The 2,186-nt window shown below is 39.6% G+C and overlaps 1 protein-coding gene across 1 annotated transcript; it reads right to left on the bottom strand.

The window, feature by feature from the left end:
- Window positions 1-395: 395 nt before the first annotated feature.
- Window positions 396-1,412, bottom strand: LOC129922904 (uncharacterized). The gene has a single exon (XM_056011101.1). It carries the CDS (start codon window positions 1,410-1,412, stop codon window positions 396-398), a length of 1,017 nt encoding a protein of 338 aa, XP_055867076.1.
- Window positions 1,413-2,186: the final 774 nt, after the last annotated feature.

The following is a 2,186-nucleotide window of genomic DNA, read 5'->3' as shown; positions in this document are numbered from 1 at the left end:
CAAACCAAATGTCGACATTACAGTCGATGCCATTTATAAGGTTTGTCTATATATAAACAAATCTTGGAACAATTTTCAATTTGTTGTAAGGTATTTGTGGTCTATTGTCATTATTACGTTTTAAAAAATTAAGGTTTTGGCGTTGTGCTATGAACAATAATTAGTTAAGACTGATATTTTGTTAGTCTTGTACCAACCAAGGCAAACGCAGACGGCGAAAAGAAATATTCATTGTGGAAAATGGTTATGCCTGAGATGGATGTAGTTACATCCTAGTCCAAACGTCCCGCAGGACGACGGGGGATGGGAGCGGGCAGGGTTTCAACCCGAGACCATCGATAAATCTAAAAGGTAGTCCAGCGCTCAAACTGCAAGACCATCGAACTGGCGTTGGTTTAATGTCGTAACAGTGTTGCAGTTGTAAATGTTCCTCCGTGCTTCTCAGATTGTTGCACAAGGTTAACAACATACAACATCTGGAGCAGGGGCAGTAGAACAACAACATACAACATCTGGAGCAGGGGCAGTAGAACAACAACATACAACATCTGGAGCAGGGGCAGTAGAACAACAACATACAACATCTGGAGCAGGGGCAGTAGAACAACAACATACAACATCTGGAGCAGGGGCAGTAGAACAACAACATACAACATCTGGAGCAGGGGCAGTAGAACAACAACATACAACATCTGGAGCAGGGGCAGTAGAACAACAACATACAACATCTGGAGCAGGGGCAGTAGAACAACAACATACAACATCTGGAGCAGGGGCAGTAGAACAACAACATACAACATCTGGAGACGGGGCAGTAGAACAACAACATACAACATCTGGAGCAGGTGCAGTAGAACAACAACATACAACATCTGGAGCAGGGGCAGTAGAACAACAACATACAACATCTGGAGCAGGGGCAGTAGAACAACAACATACAACATCTGGAGCAGGGGCAGTAGAACAACAACATACAACATCTGGAGCAGGGGCAGTAGAACAACAACATACAACATCTGGAGCAGGTGCAGTAGAACAACAACATACAACATCTGGAGCAGGGGCAGTAGAACAACAACATACAACATCTGGAGCAGGGGCAGTAGAACAACAACATACAACATCTGGAGCAGGGGCAGTAGAACAACAACATACAACATCTGGAGCAGGGGCAGTAGAACAACAACATACAACATCTGGAGCAGGGGCAGTAGAACAACAACATACAACATCTGGAGACGGGGCAGTAGAACAACAACATACAACATCTGGAGCAGGTGCAGTAGAACAACAACATACAACATCTGGAGCAGGGGCAGTAGAACAACAACATACAACATCTGGAGACGGGGCAGTAGAACAACAACATACAACATCTGGAGCAGGGGCAGTAGAACAACAACATACAACATCTGGAGCAGGTGCAGTAGAACAAACTATAAGGAATATGTATCTGCAGAGATGGAACAGTGAATAAAACCAAGTCCAAACTAACAAGACGATGGTGTACCAATTGCTTTACGTCCTGCTCACACTAGAAATGTATTTAAACCGCAAAGGATACAAGCGTTCAATGGATTTTTGGTTCAAATAGAGATCTATATGCTGCGAAAATGAAAATGTGGTCTATAGTCTATAACATATATTTTTAAAGGTCAATTTATTAAATATGGATTATAAATAGGAATCAGAGATACAAAGAATCAATAAATATAGCCCTTCGAATTGATTAAGGCTTACAAAAATTACAGAGTGAATGAAAAAAATGAAAACATAAAACTAACAGAATTTATTTCATAAGCTCTATATTCAGCTTGTTTAGTTACTGTTACATAGGAGTGTGGGCGCTATAATCAACTATTTTTAACTAATAAAAAAAAAAAGATATTTTTGCCCTTGTAGACTTTTAAATAAACTAATTTCAAATAAATGATTTTTAAAATTCATTTATATATGTAGGTTTACTTAGAGTGAATAATTTCAATGTAATAATAAACATTTTCTTTATTTAAATATGTGTCTGATACATTGAGAGTTACCTGTTCTTGTGGCTTATTGAAAAGAAAGTCAAGCAATGAACAACATTTACGTTTCCTATCGACTATGACAACAAAGACAAAACTACATCCCAGGATGATGTCCTAACAGGCCCCTGAAAGTGTGTGTGCTTAAAGCAGCAGACTTTG

The sequence above is a fragment of the Biomphalaria glabrata genome, chromosome 14 (genome assembly GCF_947242115.1).
Source record: "Biomphalaria glabrata chromosome 14, xgBioGlab47.1, whole genome shotgun sequence".
In the NCBI taxonomy this organism is placed as follows: domain Eukaryota; kingdom Metazoa; phylum Mollusca; class Gastropoda; family Planorbidae; genus Biomphalaria; species Biomphalaria glabrata.
Note: the sequence above shows the minus strand (reverse complement) of the source record. Positions and strands in the feature narration are given on the sequence as shown.